Genomic DNA, 19,301 nt, shown 5'->3' on the forward strand with positions numbered 1-19,301 from the left:
GACGGGAGATGACAAGTGCCTGGATTAGGACCTGCGCCGCTTCCTGTGTGAGGCAGGGTCGTACTCTGCGGATGTTGTAGAGCATGAACCTACAGGAACGGGCCACCGCCTTGATGTTAGTTGAGAACGACAGGGTGTTGTCCAGGATCACGCCAAGGTTCTTAGCGTTCTGGGAGGAGGACACAATGGAGTTGTCAACCGTGATGGCGAGATCATGGAACGGGCAGTCCTTCCCGGGAGGAAGAGCAGCTCCGTCTTGCCGAGGTTCAGCTTGAGGTGGTGATCCGTCATCCACACTGATATGTCTGCCAGACATGCAGAGATGCGATTCGCCACCTGGTCATCAGAAGGGGGAAAGGAGAAGATTAATTGTGTGTCGTCTGCATAGCAATGATAGGAGAGACCATGTGAGGTTATGACAGAGCCAAGTGACTTGGTGTATAGCGAGAATAGGAGAGGGCCTAGAACAGAGCCCTGGGGGACACCAGTGGTGAGAGCGCGTGGTGAGGAGACAGATTCTCGCCACGCCACCTGGTAGGAGCGACCTGTCAGGTAGGACGCAATCCAAGCGTGGGCCGCGCCGGAGATGCCCAACTCGGAGAGGGTGGAGAGGAGGATCTGATGGTTCACAGTATCGAAGGCAGCCGATAGGTCTAGAAGGATGAGAGCAGAGGAGAGAGAGTTAGCTTTAGCAGTGCGGAGCGCCTCCGTGATACAGAGAAGAGCAGTCTCAGTTGAATGACTAGTCTTGAAACCTGACTGATTTGGATCAAGAAGGTCATTCTGAGAGAGATAGGGGGAGAGCTGGCCAAGGACGGCACGTTCAAGAGTTTTGGAGAGAAAAGAAAGAAGGGATACTGGTCTGTAGTTGTTGACATCGGAGGGATCGAGTGTAGGTTTTTTCAGAAGGGGTGCAACTCTCGCTCTCTTGAAGACGGAAGGGACGTAGCCAGCGGTCAGGGATGAGTTGATGAGCGAGGTGAGGTAAGGGAGAAGGTCTCCGGAAATGGTCTGGAGAAGAGAGGAGGGGATAGGGTCGAGCGGGCAGGTTGTTGGGCGGACGGCCGTCACAAGACGCGAGATTTCATCTGGAGAGAGAGGGGAGAAAGAGGTCAGAGCACAGGGTAGGGCAGTGTGAGCAGAACCAGCGGTGTCGTTTGACTTAGCAAACGAGGATCGGATGTCGTCGACCTTCTTTTCAAAATGGTTGACGAAGTAATCTGCAGAGAGGGAGGAGGGGGGGGAGGGGGAGGAGGATTCAGGAGGGAGGAGAAGGTGGCAAAGAGCTTCCTAGGGTTAGAGGCAGATGCTTGGAATTTAGAGTGGTAGAAAGTGGCTTTAGCAGCAGAGACAGAGGAGGAAAATGTAGAGAGGAGGGAGCGAAAGGATGTGTCCCCTTAACCGGACACAGACTGTAATCTGTAATAGAAATGTTATCTGTAAATTGACATCATGTCGTTAAATAGATTTTGGGATAGAATATTGGTCTGAGATCAGCCCTCCTCTTCATCCATACACTAATAACATAGATGGACTAAAACTGGTTCCACACAGACTGTGTGCGTACAGATGTCAAATCAAATCAAATCAAATTTATTTATATAGCCCTTCGTACATCAGCTGATATCTCAAAGTGCTGTACAGAAACCCAGCCTAAAACCCCAAACAGCAAACAATGCAGGTGTAAAAGCACGACCAGATGTCTGGTCAGAGTGTAATTTAGAGAGGAAAAGTTGCAACCTAGGGTTGGTAAAACATCAGGACTTTCCAGATAGCTGTTTTCAGTTCCAGGTAATATTTTCTCTTGTCAACAAGAGTTATAGAAGAGCACCAGCACTAATAAATCTCACTGAAAATAGTAGTATTTCTCTCTGTTAAACTAAACATTCACAGAAAAGTCATTCTGGGTATAATTAAGGAAGTGGAGAGAGATTTCTAGTAAGATTTTAAAAAGGGACACAGCTACGGCTCTGGTCAAAAGTAGTGCACTACATAGGGAATAGGGTGCAATTTGGCACGCAAACACAGAACCTTCCCATGAGCTCTGTCGTAACTCTTGACTAAGAGCCCATCACCTGTTCTGGTTCCCTGTCCTCTCCCAAGCCGAGCCAGAAAAAGAGACTGCTGAACCATATCCCCTCTAGTTTTAGCTCGCACATCCTCTATTCAGCCATGCCTCAAACATAATTCGATCTCCCTTCAACCTTTAATCACATGAATGCAGCTCTTTGTTACCTCATAGAGTAGAAGGAGATTTTCTCTTGCCCAAGCATGTCTAGTCAAACGAATGTCTGTCGTTAGCCACTCAGTCTCAAGTTGCCCGTGACATTCTCCTCCTGGTGGCACAGCATAGTAGGTGGTCATCCTTCCCCGGCCACAAAACAAGACCCTCAGCCGTGTGAGGAGTGTGGTTAGTCTGTGTGTCTTGTTGGACATGTGTGTGTCTGTGTGGACTACAGTATATCAGAGGAATGGGTGGTCTTGGTAGTTGGAAGGGGATTAGACAAACACTTGGATACTAAAAACTAAAACAGTCAGAGGGTGATAGGTGTGGAGTTTATGGTCCTGGATGAATCACATCTTCCATGATAGTAGGCTATGCATGGCTGGGGCTAAATTCAGTATCTATATCTGCGTCCCAAATGGCACCCTATTCCCTTTTTAGTGCACAAGGCTTTTGACCAGGGCCCATGGAGCTCTAGTCAAAAGTAGTTAATTATATAGGGAACAGGGTGCCATTTGGGGCACAACCTATGCTTGAGACCTGGAGCATTTGTCTTAACTGTGAAGCAGCTTGTCAGGTTTTCTTAACAGCCCTGTTCCTGGGGGTGCTGGAGATAAATCTTACTAGACCCGAGTAATGCAGGGCTGCTTACATTTGCACAGGAGACAGTCCTAACAGAGTAATGAGGCCTGGATTTACTCCGACCAATGTCAACGGGACGTCCATCTCTCTCTAATTTTCCCTGAAAGCAGTCACCCAGTGAACAGCTCCAAACGCAATGCATACCATGCTCCTACAAAGCTTGTCATTTGGAGTAGCTTGCTCCAGAAAGTCCAGAACTTTTGTAGTACGTCAAACTCGTTCTGTCATTTGCTTTATGGACTATGACCTCTTTATGTGTGGCACAATGCACACATAACTCTAACAAATGGCAAGGAAGCATAAATGAAAGAGTTAAACTAGTTGTGAGAATGTTGCTTATGCCACACTAAAACAAATTCACTCCTGTTGAAGTAATTCAGAATTCGGATGTTAAGGACATCCCTTGGTCATACTGTAGAAATGATAGGAAAGTCAATAGAGCAGTGAAGAACAAACTGTAATGACTATAAATGACCAGAGGGTGGAGATCATATATCAATGAGAATGATAGAGGCCTCTGGTGGCCAGAAGGCCACATTAGTCCTCTCTATCTCTGTATATACCCAACTGTAGTAGACTACTGCTTTACGGTACACTGCCAAATCACTACCCTAAAGTAAAACAACCAGAAGATGGCAGCAAATTCAAGGGCTGAGGAAATCAAGCACAGCGTGTGATCATGAGGATGGTGGCATAAGGCATAACTTACATCTGGGTGGCAGATAGCAGTTAAGAGTGCTGAGCCAGTAACGGAAAGGTAACTGGTTCGAATCCCTGAGCCGACTAGGTAAAAATAATTGTCTGTGCCCTTGAGCAAAGCACTTAACCCTCATTGCTCCTGTAAATTGCTCTGGATAACAACATCTGCTAAATTACCAAATATCTGAATATCCAACCAACAACTTAGATTTGTTTGCTTTAATATAGTTATCAAACAAAGGACATTATGGATTTTTACACTCCATTCAAGTATACAGTTAGCATAACATACTGTAGCCATTCAGCTGTCACTGTACTGTACCCTCATAAAACAGAGGATGACAGTTTGGTAGCACCATTATTTTTCTAAAGTACAAAAAGTACACATTATTGTACAAAAAAAAAATGAAAGGAAAAAGGGAAAAAATGTAATTAAAATCCCTGACTTTTACAACAATAAGTTACTAATATGTTTGATGAGATTGTTTGTGAATGTTGAAAAGGAAACATATGCATGAGAAAATAAAAAAGACTTTATTTCTCTCAATATAAGGCACTGAGGGGCATTAGTTGTATCCCTCCATTTTAACTACCGTACTACCGCCACTACTGTTGTGGTGTGGAGTGGACTAATGTCTGCCATTTGGTCACAGTTTTTACATTGGAAAAGGAACTTCTCAGGCACTTGGGACGGGTACTGGGGTTGAATACAGATGTCAGAATGGGAAACATGACAGAATAACTTAAAGATAGAGCGTGTTGACCATAGAAATCTATACCACAGACTAAAAGATTGGTGAGGGTAACAACCTTGTACTTCAAAATAATGACATCTACATTTCCAAAGAAAAATAAAATTAGAAGACAGGTGAAATTACTACATCACAGGACATCTGTTTGTTAAACACTTCACAACAACAATGCACTTACTGGCAGTTAGTTATTGGATCCTAATGTATTGCATTGTACTATACTGTGTCCTCAATACTCATCGTCATTAAGCTACTTAGAGAGTAGCCTATATGAGGCCCTTACTTTATAAAGAAAATCTATTATTAGATCATGATCAATGAAGTCTGTAGTATTCCCAAATATGTCCTTGTTCATAGTTCAAGAACGATTTTTGTCAGAGATATTCAACCTCTGCGGAAATTACCTTTGACCTTTGAATGTTCTATCATTTATCTAGTGGTTGGGGACATTTTGGCAGTTTCTTTGTGGTGGTGATGGTTGCTCTGTTCTTCTCTTCCATCCTTTTACCTGTGGGTCACCTGGTTGTTCAGTAGCCCAGGGAAGGACTCCTCAGTCTCAGTGCTTAACGATCCACCTGAACAGGAAAGGGACAAATGGTCAACATTTAAAAACGGCTCAACGCTTTACACTTTCAAATCAAAGTTTGCCAGACGTTTTTTCGATTACTAAAGTAGTGTAATGTCAAGATGAAACCAAGTCCCACGGCATCAGTTGAAGGGCAACTCCGCCACTTTTCAACCTCATGAATTATCTCCAGTACCAAACCAGTGTCTAAATATGTGAAAAGGGTGTATTTTTATGATCTGTAGTAAAATTATAAGAAGATTGGTCCTAAACAATGCTTGTCTGTGACATCATAGGGTAGGATTAAAAGGAAGAAAAGCAGTGATTTTCAAAACCTTCAAGTTTCTAGCCAGAGGGAGGGTATTTTCTTGCTCCCCAAGTCACCGCGAATCTCATAGTGTTTGAAAATCACTCTTTGTTGTAACTTTTGATGATGTCATCTGGTAGAATGTATTTTTTTCTACAAAACCGTGTTCACATACTATGTAGACACTGGTTTGGTGCTGGAGATAATGAATATGAACTTGGCCTTTAACATCCAGCAACTGTATACACCTCCTGCACAAATGAATGGCTGGATCTATACATCTTAACATTAGTCTACTTGTGAGGTCTGCAAACATCCAACTTTCATTTATGAAAGGGGTTGCGGAACAATGGCAGTAACACATAATTTCTGAGGTAAAACAGTCACACAAATTGTGGCACATCATTGTCTTACCATTATGACAGCTGTACATCCATATACGGTGGCCGTCGTATCTACATCTACACTTCATTAAGTTGTTGGAGTAGTCGGACTCAGGCACCTCATAGTTAGGGTTAATAAAAACCTGTTGGAGAGAGCAAAATGCTGTGAATCATTATCCAACACAAAGAATGGAAATGAACATTGATAATTATAGTTAGGGTGGTGTAGGTGTCCTGGAATGTGGTTACGGGATTTAGGGAATTTAATACATATGGAAAAGATTTGATTACAATACCTCCAATAGAAGTCCAATGTTTTATAAAATATGGCAGCCGATACTGGATAAATGGTCTAGTCCCGCTTCATAACTGGGTTGACGATCTGCTGCTACTCTGTGCTGTACTCCACTCAATATTTATTTTTGGGCTTAACTACACTGCTTGTAATGACTATATGCTGTCTTCTAATACATGTACCACCTAATAGGATTTAGTTTTATTTTGTGTATGTGTGAGTTAAGTTTTGTTTTGTCCTCTAAATTGGCCATCCCATTCAACAGTACAATGAATGTCAATGTTTGTATTACTGTCTTTTTTATTAGATTTTTTATTGTAAAATAATAAACATATTATAAAAATGTAAAAAAGATAATCATAGTTAGGGTTAGGGTTGTATTTTTTGCTCAGTTGAATGAAAAAAACTCTATATGCATTTTTCATTTGTCCAATAAAATGTATTAATTCACTTTATTGGACCTCAATCGATAACATAGGATAATAGTGTAGAGGAATGACCTTGGTTGCGTCCCTAATGGCACTACTTACGGGCCCTGGGATATATAGGGAAGTGAGGTCTGCACAACGCATCACCGGGGGCAAACTACCTGCCCTCCAGGACACCTACACCACCCAATGTCACAGGAAGGCCATAAAGATCATCAAGGACATCAACCACCCGAGCCACTGCCTGTTCACCCCGCTATCATCCAGAAGGCGAGGTCAGTACAGGTGCATCAAAGCTGGAACCGAGAGACTGAAAAACAGCTTCTATCTCAAGGCCATCAGACTGTTAAACAGCCACCACTAACATTGAGTGGCTGCTGCCAACACACTGACTCAACTCCAGCCACTTTAATAATGGGAATTGATGGGAATTGATGTAAAATATATCACTAGCCACTTTAAACAATGCTACTTAATATAATGTTTACATACCCTACATTATTTATCTCATATGTACTATATATCATATATATATACTGTACTCTATATCATCTACTGCATCTTTATGTAATACATGTATCACTAGCCACTTTAACTATGCCACTTTGTTTACATACTCATCTCATATGTATATACTGTACTCGATACCATCTACTGCATCTTGCCTATGCCGCTCTGTACCATCACTCATTCATATATCTTTATGTACATATTCTTTATCCCTTTACACTTGTGTGTATAAGGTAGTAGTTTTGGAATTTTTAGCTAGATTACTCGTTGGTTATTACTGCATTGTCGGAACTAGAAGCACAAGCATTTCGCTACACTCACATTAACATCTGCTAACCATGTGTATGTGACAAATAACATTTGATTTGATTTGATTTGGAATAGGGTGTCATTTAGGACGCACTCCTTCACTGGAAAGACTTTAAGTACCGTAAGCAGAAAGGTAATTTACCTGGAATATGTAATCTCCGGGCTTGATGTCTGTGATGTCAATCCACTGGCAGTCAATATCATGTCTGTACGTATCCCAGCAGCCAACAGTGATGCCTTGCTCTCCAAAGTTGGCACACTCGTATCTTTTCTCAATACCTGTCAAGATGACAATAAATCAAAGTTAATCAAAGTACATACAATGGCACAGAATCTTTTGTGAGTGAAAGAGCATGTTGAGCTATTGCTCAGGCTGTATTATATATGTGCTATGCAAGGAGTGAGGAACACTAGGTAGACAAGATAGTATAGGTAGCTAGTCTGTCTGTGTCCCAAATGGAACCCTATTCATTATAGAGTGGATTACTTTTGACCAGGGCCTTATGGACTCTATGTAAAGTATAGAGTGCCATTAGGGACACACATTTATTTATCCAGACTCTTACCCTCTTCACAGTCAGTGTCCTCCAGACAGAAGCTTGCCTTGTGTCCCTCTGCCACCTTGGTGCCGTTAAGGCTGAGCAGGTCATAGTGGGTGAATACCTCCATGCTGTGGTAGTGCCTGGGCACAGTGAGAAAGAGAGAGACACTTCATTTATAAATAGACCTGCCATCTACTGTAGAGTCTATTATATTCTCTCTGAAGCAGATATGTTTTTATACAAGAGCGAGAGACTGTTGAAACATATGGCACTAAGGCAGACACTAAGAAACCCAAAATAAACATTTGCTTTCAAAATTGTATATGTTTAGCGATTCAGATTATATGCATAATCCCACAGGCACTGAGGGTTTTATTTGTGTAAAACTGGTGACTGTGTGAAGCTGCCGACATTGCGCAGTTCACCCAATGCTTTGACAGAAAACATCTGAGACGTTTCAGTCCGTGGCCAATTACAGGGCAGCGAACGTATGGAAATGGAAAATGGCTCAAGAACGGAGATATCTAGTTCAGTAGAACGTTCCCTTAATGTCAGTCTCCTATAAAAAGACAACTAGGTAGTCATGGTGACCGACAACTATGAGGTAAAATACACTCAGTGACCAGTTTATTAGGTACACCACCCAGTTCACGAAAATGAATCGTTCCTACAGACAGTGAGTCACGTAGTCGTGGCTTGCTTTATAAAGCAAGCAGACAGGCATTGAGGCCAAGCAAGCAGACAGGCATCGCGGCGTTCAGTTACTGTTTGATTAAACGATAGAACGGGCAAAACAAGTGATCTAAGTGACTTTAAGAGTTGTATGATCATTGATGCCAGGCGTGCCGGATCCAGTATCTCAGAAACGGGTGGCCTCCTCCTGGGATTTTCACACATGACAGTGTCTAGGGTTTACAGAGATGCCAGGTGTGCAACAAACAAAAAACATCCAGTCAGCGGCAGTCCTGCGGGAGACAACAGCTCGTTGCACGAGAGAGGTCGAATGAGAATGGCAAGAATCGTGCAAGCTAACAGGCGGGCCACAAACAGAAAAATAACAGCGCACTACAACAGTGGTGTGCAGAACGGCATCACGGAATGCACAACCCGTCAATGCTTGTCACAGATGGGCTATTGTAGCCACACCGGGTTACACTCCTATCAGCTAAAAACAAGAAGCGGCTCAAGTGGGCAAGCGATCACCAACACTGGAAAATTGATGAGTGGGAAAACATTGCCTGGTCTGATGAATCCCAGTTCCTGTTGAGTCAGGATTTGGTGCAAGTAGCATGAGTCCATGGATCCATCCTACCAGGAATCCACGGTATTGGTGTGGGGAATGTTTTCCTGGAACCCTTTAAGTCCCTTGATATCAATTGCGCAAAGAACAATTCCGACAGCTTGTAGAGTCTATGCCCTATAGAATTGCGTCTGTTCTGGAGGCAAAGGGGGGTCCGACCCGGTACTAGATGGGTGTACCTAATAAACTGTAAACTGAGTATATATCACCATATTAAACAAATAATACAATTCTAGCCTGGATAACATTGCGCATAGCCCTGGGCTAACAACATGCTGTGTGAACAAAGCATATCTTTCAATTTCACAAACAAACAGGAAGGGCCATGGAGCAACTTGCCTATGGCAGTCATGCCACACCCAGGAGTGGCGTCCAGCCTTGGGTCTGAAGTCTGACTGTCCGTTGTTGTGGATCTGGGAGGAGAAGCGCAGCAGGCGGCGGTAGGAGTTGGCAGGGGTCTTGCTGGAGGTGGTGGATAGGCAGTTCTCTTCATAAGCACACTGCAGCATGAACATGGGCCTGTCCTCCATATAGGTGGTCTGCTCCACTACCTGGGGGCTCAGGACCAGGTCAGGGGCCGCTGAGGGGGAGAGCAGGGAGGGAAGAGGGAGAGAGAGAGAGTGGTTAAAAATGTGAGCATACTTCATCATTACAATGTTACAGTTATTATAGTTATTATCTTATAAAAAGGCCAGGACTGACAAATACATGTTTTGGTATTCAACCATTATTATCAGCATTCAATGAAAGGGATCTAGTACTGGTAGACTACTGAGAGGGAAAGGCAATAGGAGTGCTCTTATGCAGCATGAATGAGGTTTTGGCCACACCACATCAAAGGATAATTATAAAGATAGTGTAAACAGAAAAGTAGCAAATCTGATGTTGAAGAAAGGTACATATTACTTCACATATTTTGTTAGTGTAACAAGCCCCTTACTCTCTGAGCAGGAGACTCCGGCGGCGTTGCGTCCTCCTCCTTTAGGACAGGTGAGGTGAGCTCCGTGGTGCAGGCAGTGGGATAGGGACATCTCCGTGCCAGAACATCTCACCCCACTCATCACCACAGGGTCAGCACTAACCTCTCCAGGCCAGTACCACGTCTCCTAAAGGACATGGACACAACATGACAGAGGTCAGGCATGCTTTTTATTAGACAGAGAATTAGCGGAACTTGTCCTAGGTTATGTGTTTGTTATGCAATTGTATTATTACATGTTATCAGTGCTTTCAGAAAGTATTCAGACCCTTTGACCTTTTCCACATGTTACATTACAGCCTAACGCTAAAATTGATTAAATTAAAATTTTCTTATCAATCTACACACTTAATGAAAGCGAAAAACAGGTTTTTGGACATTTTTGCAAATGTATAAAAAACAGAAATACCTTATTTACATAAGCATTCAGACCCTTTGCTGTGAGACTCAAAATTGAGCTCAGGTGCATCCTGTTTCCATTGATCATCCTTGATATGTTTCTACAACTTGATTGGAGTCCACCTGTGGTAAATCTAATTCATTGGCCATGATTTGGAAAGGCACACACCTGTCCTACAGTTGACAGTGCATGTCAGAGCAAAAACCAAGACATGAGGTCGAAGGAATTCTCAGTAGACAGGATCGTGTAGAGAAAAGGGGGAAGGGTACCAAAACATTTCTGTAGTATTGAAGGTCCGTCCCCAAGAACACAGTGGCCTCTATAAAATGGAAGAAGGTTGTAATCACCAAGAATCTTCCTAGAACTGACCGACCGTCCAAACTGAAAAATTGCAGGAGAATGTCCTTGGTCACGGAGGTGACCAAAAACGGTCACCCTGACAGAGCTCCAGAGTTCCCCTGTGGAGATGGGAGAACCTTCCAGAAGGACAACTATCTCTGCAGCACTCCACCAATCAGGCCTTTATGGTAGAGTGGCCAGACAGAAGCCACTCCTCAGTAAAAGGCACATGACAGCCCGCTTGGAGTTTGTCAAAAGGCACCTAAAGGACTCTCAGACCAAGATTCTCTGGTCTGAAGAAATCAAGATTGAACTCTTTGGACTGAATGCCAAGTGTCACGTCTGGAATAAACATGGCAACATCTCTACGGTGAAGCACCATCCCTATGGTGAACATCATGCTGTGAGGATGTTTTTCAGTGGCAGGGTCTGGGGAAGATGAACGGAGCAAAGTACAGAGAGATCCTTGATGAAAACCTGCTCCAGAGTGCTCAGGACCTCAGACTGTGGTGAAGTTTTACCTTCCAACAGGACAACAATCCTAAGCACACAGCGAAGACAAAGCAGGAGTGGCTTCGGGACAAGTCTCTGAATGTCCCAGCCAGAGCTCGGACTAGAACCAGATCGAACATCTCTGGAGAGACCTGAAAAAAGTTGGGCAGTGACGCTCCCCATCCAACCTGATAAAGCTTGAGAGGATCTGCATAGAAGAATGGGAGAAACTCCAAATACAGGTGTGCCAAGCTTGTAGCGTCATACCCAAGAAGTCTCGCAGCTGTAATCGCTGCCAAAGGTGCTTCAATAAGGGGGTCTGAAAATGTATGTAAATGTGATATTTAATTCATTACATTTGTTTTATATACATTTGCAAACATTTTTAAAAACCTGTTTTTTCTTTGTCATTATGGGATAGTGTGTAGATTGATGAGGGGGGGAAAAACTATTTAATCCATTTTAGAATAAGGCTGTAATGTAACAAAATGTGGAAAAAGGGAAGGGGTATGAATATTTTCAGAATGCACTGTATAATGGTGTTAGAACAATATACTGGTAGGATTCAAATTCACAATGGATTCAAGGTAGCAACAAATAAGCAAAACTATTTTTCTACTAACCACAAGAGGGGGCAGGCAGCCTGTTCATTATCTCTCTAGCTGTATTTAGTAGTGTCACTATTACTTTATTTTGTCCCTCAGACAGAGGCGTCATGCCCATTTGGGCACAGTTTTTGGTCCCATGTTTCATGAGCTGAAATGAAAGATCCCAGAAAATGTTCATATGCACAAGAGCCGTATTTCTCTCAAATTGTGTGCACAAATTAGTTTACATCCCGGTTAGTGAGCATTTCTCCTTTGCCAAGATAATCCATCCACCTGACAGGTGTGGCATATCAAGAAGCTGATTAAACAGCATGATAATTACACAGGTGCACCTTGTACTGGGGACAATAAAAGGCCCCAGCACAAATGTGCAGTTTTGTCACACAACACAATGCGACAGTCTCAAGTTGAGGGAGTGTGCAATTGGCATGTTGACTGCAGGAATGTCAGCCAGAGCTGTTGCCAGATAATTGAATGTTAATTTCTCTATCATAAGCCACCTCCAATGTTGTTTCAGAGAATTTGATAGTACGTCCAATCGACTTCACAACCGCAGACCCACGTTTTTGGCGTCGTGTGGGTGAGCTATTTGCGAAGAGTGCCCCATGGTGGTGATGTGGTTATGGTATGGGCAGGCATAAGCTATGGACAACGAACACAATTGCCTTTTAGTGATGGCAATTTGAATGCACAGAGATACTATGACGAGATCCCGAGGCCCATTGTGAGGTCCATATTTCTAAAGGTATCTCTGACCAACAGACACATATCTATATTTCCAGTCATGTGAAATCAATAGATCAGTGTCTAATGAATGTATTTAAATTGACTGAATTCCCTTACATGAACTGTAACTCAGTCAAATATTTGAAATTGCTGCATGTTGCATTTATATCATTGTTCAGTTTATACAGTACTAGTCAAAAGTTTGGACACCACTACTCATTCAATGGTTTTGCTTTATTTTTTACTATTTTCTAGATTATAGTATAACAGTGAAGACATCAAAACTATGAAATAACACATATGGAATCATGAAGTAACCAAAAAAGTGTTAAATAAATCAAAATATATTTTATATTTTGATTCTTCAAAGTTTCCACCCTTTGCCTTGACAGCTTTGCACACTCTTGGCATTCTCTCAGCCAGCTTCACCTGGAATGCTTTTCCAACAGTCTTGAAGGAGTTCCCACATATACTGAGCACTTGTTGGCTGCTTTTACTTCACTCTGCGGTCCAACTCATCCCAAACCATCTCAATTGGGTTGAGTTTGGGTGATTGTAGCCCTTACACATCCTGGATGTGGGCTTTGGGCCATTGTCCTGTTGAAAAACAAATGACGGGGCATCCTGCGTGGCACAGTGGTCTAAGGTACTGCATTGCAGTTGCTAGCTGTGCCACTAGAGATCCTGATTCGAGTCCGGGCTCTGTCGCAGCACATTTGGCCCAGCGTTGTTCGGGTTAGGGGAGGGTTTGGCCGGCAGGGATGTCCTTGTCCAATCGCGCTCTAGCAACTCCTGTGGCGGGCCAGGCGCATGCACTCTAACACATTGGTGTGGTTGGCTTCCGGGTTAAGCAGGCATTGTGTCAAGAAGCTGTGCGGCTTGGTTGGGTCACAAAGACATAGCGGTTGAAACAAAAAATCGCGGATCTGGACTCATCAGGCCAAAGGACAGATTTCCACCGGTCTAATGTCCATTGCTCATGTTTCTTGGCCCAAGAAAGTCTCTTCTTATTAGTCACCTTTGGTAGTGGTTTCTTTACAGAAATTATACCATGTCTCCTCTGAACAGTGTATGTTGAAATGTGTCTGTTACTTGAGACATTTATTTGGGCTGCAATCTGAGGTGCAGCAGAGGTAACTCTGGGTCTTCCTTTCCTGTGGCGGTCCTCATGAGCCAGTTTCATCATAGCACTTGATGGTTTTTGCGACTGCACCTGAAGAAACTTTCAAAGTTCTTGAAATGTTCTCTATTGACTGACCTTCATGTCTTAAGGTAATGATGGGCGTGTTGTTTCTCTTCACATATTTGAGCTGTTCTTGCCATAATATGGACTTGGTCTTTTACCAAATAGGGCTATCTTCGGTATACTTTGTCACAACACAACTGATTGGCTAAAATGCATTGAGAAGTTAAGAAATCCCACAAATTAACTTTTAACAAGGCACACCTGTTAATTGAAATGCATTCCAGGTGACTAATTCATTAGCTGGTTGAGAGAATACCAAGAGTGTGCAAAGCTGTCATCAAGGCAAATGGTGGCTACTTTAGTCTTCACTATTATTCTACAATGTAGAAAATAGTAAAAATAAAGAAAAACCCTGGGATGAGTAGGTGTGTCCAAACTGTTGACTAGTACTGTATATATAGGAGGTCAGCATCCCGGAGTCAGTTCTTCACTGTTGATGTTGAGATTGGTGTTTTGCAGGTACTATTTAATGAAGCTGCCAGTTGAGGACTTGTGAGGTGTCTGTTTTTCACCGGGGCCTCCCACTCTTTCTATTTCTGGTTAGAGTTCTGTGAAGGGAGTAGTACACAGTGTTGTACAAGATCTTCAGTTTCTTGGCAATTTCTCGCATGGAATAGCTTTCATTTCTCAGAACAAGAATAGACTGATGAGTTTCATAAGAAAGTTCCTTGTACTCAAATCAAATCCACAAATGCTGATGCTCCAGATACTCAACTAGTCTAAAGAATGCCAGTTGTATTGCTTCTTTAATCAGATCAACAGTTTTCAGCTGTGCTATCATAATTGCAAAAGGGTTTTCTAATGATCAATTAGCCTTTGAAATTATAAACTTGGATTAGCTAACACAACGTGCCATTGAAACACAGGAGTGATGGTTGCTGATAATGGGCCCCTGTAGATATTCCATAAAATAATCTGCCGTTTCCAGCTACAATAGTAATTTACAACATTAACAATGTCTACACTGTATTTCTGATCGATTTGATGTTATTTTAATGGACAAAATGTTTTGCCTTTCTTTCAAAAACAATAACATTTCTCAGTGACCCCAAACTTTTGAACGGTAGTGAATATATTAAAAGATTTTGTTGATGTTGTTTCTGTGTAATACTACTAGCAACCTAGCCATTTTATGAATTTGGCTTTAGCTAGCCCAGTTAGGTTCCCAATGAGGTAGTAGAGTCACTATCAGCTGTATCACTACTACCTCATAACTAGCTCCCAAGAAGCCATTTCAGACTATCATCAAGTTAGAGTAGCTAGCTTGTCTAATTATCTTAGCTGACATGGTTGGTAGACTTTAGAAAAGCAAGCAATAACTAAATGTACTGAATAAGACTCACATTCCTTTCAATCTTTTTTCCCAGAGGCATAGAATCATATGTAGTTTCTTTAATAAAAAAATAATCACAAGTCAGGAAGATACAGACAGCTCACAATGTATGCTTAGATATTCAGAAAGATATATATATATACATATGGAATCAAGCATAATGGTTATAGCTCTGAAGTGCAGACTAAAGCTGACGTACTTTGTGCACCCACAGATTATTTGGGTGCATGACACCCCTGCCCTTAGATATCCTTGTAGTGTAGCCATCACAAATATTAAAACAACCTACAGTCTACGAAATAGATAAGCTTTCAATGTATTCATATTAAACTGCTATTCAGTAGTCATTCCTCTGCTTCGAGGTAAACTAGACAGCCTACAATAACATATTGTCCCTACATTGCAATTTCCACTCATACATCTCTGGTTTGAAAGCAATATAATTTCTACTACTCAAAGGTTTACAGATATTTTCCAAACCAACTATTACTGTTATCAAGCAGTCTTGCAAAACCATTTGCTCCAACAAATACTCTTCTGTCTGACTGGAAGGTCTCCTTACTGCTTTGCAGGTGGAAACAGTTTACAGAAACAGTTCACAAAAAGAGTTCACAGTCCTACATCAGTGAGAGTTACTGTATATTTCACCCTTGGCAACTACAGACACACACTAACACACTTATATTTACAGCACTGACTGAAGGCCCTAATTTGGGAAAGCTCTAATTTGGGATGGCAATGACGTAAAAAAGACCATGGAACAGCCATAAATATTACCTCCTTGGCAATTATAATTGTCAGTACACAGAATTTTTTCAATTCCAAAATCTAATTCCAACCAAACTACTAAAAACACACCTTTCACAGAGTGAAAACCCACACTTCAATATCTTCCCAGTCTGGTGTGACTCTGCTCAACGCAGTCGGTACAGTTTGTGAGGTTGGTGGTGTCAATAAAACATCAAGGAGCCAAGGAACATCATTAAAGTATCAATGATTCCTGTAATTATACGAGATTATAACGAACAACACGAGAACATTTTGCACTTAATCAAAGCAGATTTTTATTTGAGTCTGTGTCTGGTAGGTAGTTGCGTGATCTTATTTTGACACACAGATCTGGAACTAGCCCTTCTAAGAACAGTAATCTTATCTACCTTCTGCCCGTAACACGCCAAGATACTTTACCCCTGAATTACCACTTCCACCTCTGTTACGTCATAGTCTGGAATAGGATAGAAACACATAAACCTTTTTTCCCTTCGGGCCCAAACTTTTACTCACTGTAAACAGCAGTCATTGTTTTGCCTGCTTCAACCTGTATGTCTAGATCATACACGTAAGAGAGAGGCCTCCTATTCCATCCATTAATTAAATATGAATGTGTAACTGTACTGTAATGCTGCTGAGAGACCTGCTGCATGTTTGGTCGTAAACGTCGTCAAAGCAGGAATTTGTTCTTAATTGATTTACCTGTATAAATAAAGGTTAAATAAATAAATGATTCTCACCTGGAAGGCATTACTGGCGAAGCCCAGGCCTAGCTGTCTGCATACCACCATGGCCTCCATGGTTCCCCAGCCATCACTGCACACCGTGCCCCACACCAAGGAGCCGTTCCTCTCCACCAACGCCTCCACGCGCCCCTCGTATGGGTTACGCCCCCCACTCAGACGCAGCTGCACAGAGAGAGACACAACACAGGAGAGATCTTTAGCTAATATCACACACAGAGCAATAGGAATACTATAAGATTCTACATCATTATTCATCAACCAATGACTGAGACAAAAAAAGAAGAAGAATGTTTATTGATGATGATTTATGGTTTATCAAGTTGAGCACTCACCCTCTCCTGGAAGCCCATGGCTGGAACGTTACACGTGACGGCTGCATCTTCCTCATGGCTACAGCCCAAAGACTCCTTGTTGAAGAAACACTCTGTGATGGACTTCTCAAACCCAGAGCACTTCACCTCATTCATATGGACTGGGCCCATACCTGGGAAACAGGAACAGAGGAAGAATACTGGTAAGAGCCGGGCCAAGTAGGGTTAGGTTGCATTGACAACACATTTAGCACATTCTGTCTAATTACATTCATCTGTCTAATACATAATGGAGCATGTTAACAGGGAATAAATGGAACCATAGAAAACCTAAGTCAGAGATTCAGTGTGTCAGTTCACAACCTCTGTACATTATGTTTTTTATCTGTGTTCCATGATAGAAGTTCTATCTGTGACTTATTTTCCTGGAATCCTTAGTTACAGGGACAGTGTTCTTTCCTCCTTGACAGTAAATCATGTTGGAAATTGTTTTTCCAAAAGGAACAACCAGTCCAGAATTCTTGCTCTCTGCGTCCCAAAAAAGGCACCCTATATAGTACACTACTTTTGACCAGATGCAACATAGGGCTCTGGTCAAAAGTAGTGCTTTACGTGGGGGAATAGGGTGCCATTTGAGACAGCCGCTGTCTGCTGTTTCCATGTTCCATAATGTGCCATTATCCTGGAATTTACTACTCCTTTCCAGTCTCACGCCTGGGTGGACTAGCTTGCAGATGAAACAATTAATAGCTGTACCTATTTGGAAAACAGCAGTGTGCAATTCCTTTCAACACTGTTATAGGGGTATATTATGGGAAACACAGTAACAAGAAAATATACCATCTACTTCAGCACATCAGACACTTCAGTCTCACTCAAAACAGGTAAATTATTTAAAGACAGAGTTACTGTAACCTACATGCAGATCTGCTGACTACATAGTTTTGACAAGAAGAGAGTCAGTGATACATATATGGGGGGGTACATGCCTCAGTTATTGATTAAGCCCTCCATTTGGCTCATAGAGTAAAAGAAGAAACACCATGGTAACCAATATCCCCGTAAGTAACACTGAGTTAGAGGACATTTTACAGTCACACTGTAATGACTCTCGTGGGTTGAAGAAGGAAACCAAGGTTCATGATTCATGATTTTTTATAATCTGAACACCGCAACAAAATAACAAAGTATAAAAAAAACAAAAGCGCACAGTTCTGTCAGGCAACAAAACAGCTAAACAGAAAATAACTCCCCTCAAAACCCAAATGGAAAATCAAAACTATTATATGATCCCCAATCAGAGACAACGATAGACAGCTGCCTCTGATTGGGAACCACACATGGCAAAAACAACAAAGAAATTGAAAACATAGAAACAGAAAACCTAGAATGCCCACCCTAATCACACCCTGACCTAACCAAAAATAGAGAAATAAAAGGCTCTCTAAGGTCAGGGCGTGACACACACACCCACAAACCAGGACTTACAGGAATGCACCCCATAATTAGGAAAACCGGTCAATAAAGTGAAGGTCCTCTTTTGGGCAGGGCCCATGTCCCTCGAGGGGAAGGTTGAGGCCTTCCAAACTGATAAGGGAGTTGATACATTATGTACTCTTTATATATAGTATTTCTCTCTACTACAGCCTTTCAGTACTGGAATATAGGAAGTATGGGCTTGCATTGTTCGTCTCTGTCACGACTTCTGCCGAAGTTGGTGCCTCTCCTTGTTCGGGCGGCGTTCGGCGGTCGACGTCACTGGCTTTCTAGCCTCCACCGATCTACATTTCTTTTTCCATTTGTTTTGTCCGTATTGTACACACCTGGTTCCCATTACGTTTGAATTATTTCCCTATTTAACCCTCTGGATCCATCATGGTTTTGTGCGTGTTTATTGTTGTCAGTTGTCTCGTTTATGTGATTCTGGATTTTCGTCCTCCTTGTTGGAAGATTATTTTTGAGTAAAGTTTCTATTATTACTCATCTCTGTGTCCTGCGCCTGACTCCGCCTTACCCACATCACCTAGACTCTGGGCCTTTATTCAGAAAGCGTCAGAGTAGGAATGCTGATCTAGGAACAGGTCCCCCTTTTCCATTTTGAGATCATTATGATCTCAAAGGACAAACTGATCCTAATTCAACGCTTCTACTCTGTGAAGCTTTATGAATATATTACATTTCAATATCCCAGCCAGTTCCGGACCTCCAGGGGGGTTCCTATTGTTCAAGTCAAGGTGAATTAGTGTGGGGCTTAAAGAGTCCGCAAAGAAGGGATAGTATTACAGACTATGATATCTTTTGGACATGTTCCCTTTGTAACATTTGGTGCGCAGATGTAGCTCTACACTACACAACTGAGCTGTTCATATTCATTTTTCTTTATATTTCAGGAAT

At 42.2% G+C, this 19,301-nt stretch overlaps 1 protein-coding gene across 1 annotated transcript in view; it reads right to left on the reverse strand.

The window, feature by feature from the left end:
• Positions 1-4,083: 4,083 nt before the first annotated feature.
• Positions 4,084-19,301, reverse strand: part of LOC118358503 (lysyl oxidase homolog 2B) — a 47,867-nt gene continuing 32,649 nt past the window's right edge. Inside the window, exons 7-14 of the mRNA XM_035736402.2 lie at positions 16,929-17,080; positions 16,591-16,758; positions 9,897-10,062; positions 9,296-9,536; positions 7,681-7,796; positions 7,257-7,393; positions 5,604-5,715; positions 4,084-4,892 (exon numbers count right to left, since the gene is read on the reverse strand). Coding sequence (XP_035592295.1) covers positions 4,822-4,892; positions 5,604-5,715; positions 7,257-7,393; positions 7,681-7,796; positions 9,296-9,536; positions 9,897-10,062; positions 16,591-16,758; positions 16,929-17,080 — 1,163 coding nt within the window. The 3' untranslated portion in view covers positions 4,084-4,821. The remainder of the gene's footprint in view (positions 4,893-5,603; positions 5,716-7,256; positions 7,394-7,680; positions 7,797-9,295; positions 9,537-9,896; positions 10,063-16,590; positions 16,759-16,928; positions 17,081-19,301) is intronic.

Source organism: Oncorhynchus keta, chromosome 25, assembly GCF_023373465.1.
Source record: "Oncorhynchus keta strain PuntledgeMale-10-30-2019 chromosome 25, Oket_V2, whole genome shotgun sequence".
Lineage (NCBI taxonomy): Eukaryota > Metazoa > Chordata > Actinopteri > Salmoniformes > Salmonidae > Oncorhynchus > Oncorhynchus keta.